General features: G+C 40.2%; 1 protein-coding gene across 1 annotated transcript; it reads left to right on the top strand.

Annotated features, from left to right (window-relative positions):
* The first annotated feature begins 260 nt into the window (after positions 1 to 260).
* LOC116137092 lies at positions 261 to 1,379 on the top strand. Its single transcript, XM_031422781.1, has one exon. It carries the CDS (start codon positions 261 to 263, stop codon positions 1,377 to 1,379), a length of 1,119 nt encoding a protein of 372 aa, XP_031278641.1.
* The last annotated feature ends 224 nt before the right edge of the window (positions 1,380 to 1,603 follow it).

Here is a 1,603-nt window from a genome sequence, read left to right as displayed (position 1 = left end):
TACTAGAAGCCCAACCAGAGGACAATGAGGGTTTTGTGAGGTAGGATAATGAGGAAGCTGAAGAGGGTATTCTAGATGAGTTGTATTGGAATGTTGAAAGTGATGAAAGTGATCATGAAGAAGACCATGAGAGTGGGCAGGATGGACAAGGAAGTGGGGTGGTAGAGGGAATTGAAATTGGGTAGGGAAGTGGTGGGGTTGAGGGAAATCAAACTGGGCAAGCTAGTGGTGGGGTAGAAGACATTGAAGTTCAAGAGGAAATGTCTGAATACCATGAGGACAGTTCATATGAAGGGTCTACTGATGATGAAGATGCAGTAACTAGGTTTAGCAAGCACATGAAGTTTCAACAGTTTGCATATGGGGATAATGGGAAAATCCACTTTAAAGTTGGTCAAGTGTTTGAGGGAGTTGATCACTTTAGGAAGGTGTTTCGAGATTATGTAATTCAGAGGGGGTTTTCTGTTAGGAAGATTCACAATGAGAGAAGAAGATTTAAGGCCAAATGTAAGCAAGCAAACTGTCCATTTCATCTATATGCTACTTTGATGCCTGATGATGTGTCTTTTCAGATTAGGAAGTATAGGCACACACATACATGCAAGAGGGTTTATAATAATAGAGAGGCAACAAGTGCTTGGGTGGCTGAAAAAATGGGAGACTTCATCAGATCCCAAAAGGGTTCATCAATTAAGCCATTGGTAGACACGTTGGGTAGGAAACACTATATGCAGTTGCCTAGATCCAAACTTTATAGAGCTAATAAGCTGGCAAATGGGAGGTCAAACAAGCTCCATGCAAAGTCCTTTACTGGTTTGTTAAAATATGATCACACTGTCAAACATACCAACCCAGGTTTCATGTATAATGTGAAATCTGTTAGTCCAAAAGGGATTCCAAACTTTCAGAGGTGTTTCTTAGGATTTCCAGCACAAAAGAAGGGGTTTATAGAGGGTTGTAGGCATTTTATAGGTGTGAATGGTTGCCATCGTAAAGGGCCTTATGGTAGAGTACTGTTGTCAATAGTTTCTATGGATGCTAATAGTGGCATTTTCCCAATAGCAATTACCATTTGTGAGATAGAGAACAAGGAATCATGGAGATACTTTATGACCTTGTTGAAGGAGTTTATAGGGGACATTGACCCTATCACTATCATGAGTGATAGACAGAAGGGTTTGGTGGATGCTATACAGACCTGTTGGCCAAATGCTAGTGTTAGACATTGTGCTAGGCATGTTTATGCTAACTTTAGGAAAAAATTCCCTGGGTTGAGGTTAAAGAACTTGTTTTGGGCTGTTAGTAGAGCTGTCAATATCATTGATTTTCAGCAAGCCATGGAAAAGGTTGAAGCTGTAGATAGAAAAGCTCATAGGTAGATGATTGAAAATGATGTGAGATCCTGGTTAAGGCATGCATTCGACCTTGATTCCAAATCCGATCATGTTACAAATAATATGTGTGAAGTCTTTAATAGCTGGTTGGGAGAGAAAAGAGAATTACCTATACTAAGCTTGTTAAAGCATTATAGGAGAAAGGTTATGGTACAAATGCAAGCTAGGGCAAAGGCTAGGAATGATTAGGTCACAACTGTTCCCCCTAC

The sequence above is a fragment of the Pistacia vera genome, unplaced genomic scaffold (genome assembly GCF_008641045.1).
Source record: "Pistacia vera cultivar Batoury unplaced genomic scaffold, PisVer_v2 Contig320, whole genome shotgun sequence".
Lineage (NCBI taxonomy): Eukaryota > Viridiplantae > Streptophyta > Magnoliopsida > Sapindales > Anacardiaceae > Pistacia > Pistacia vera.
The sequence above is the reverse complement of the archived record's forward strand: the minus strand, read 5'-3'. Positions and strand labels throughout refer to the sequence as shown.

Coding starts and splice junctions, on each gene's coding strand:
- LOC116137092 (XM_031422781.1), top strand. CDS start 261: ATGTCTGAATACCATGAGGACAGTTCATATGAAGGGTCTACTGATGAT.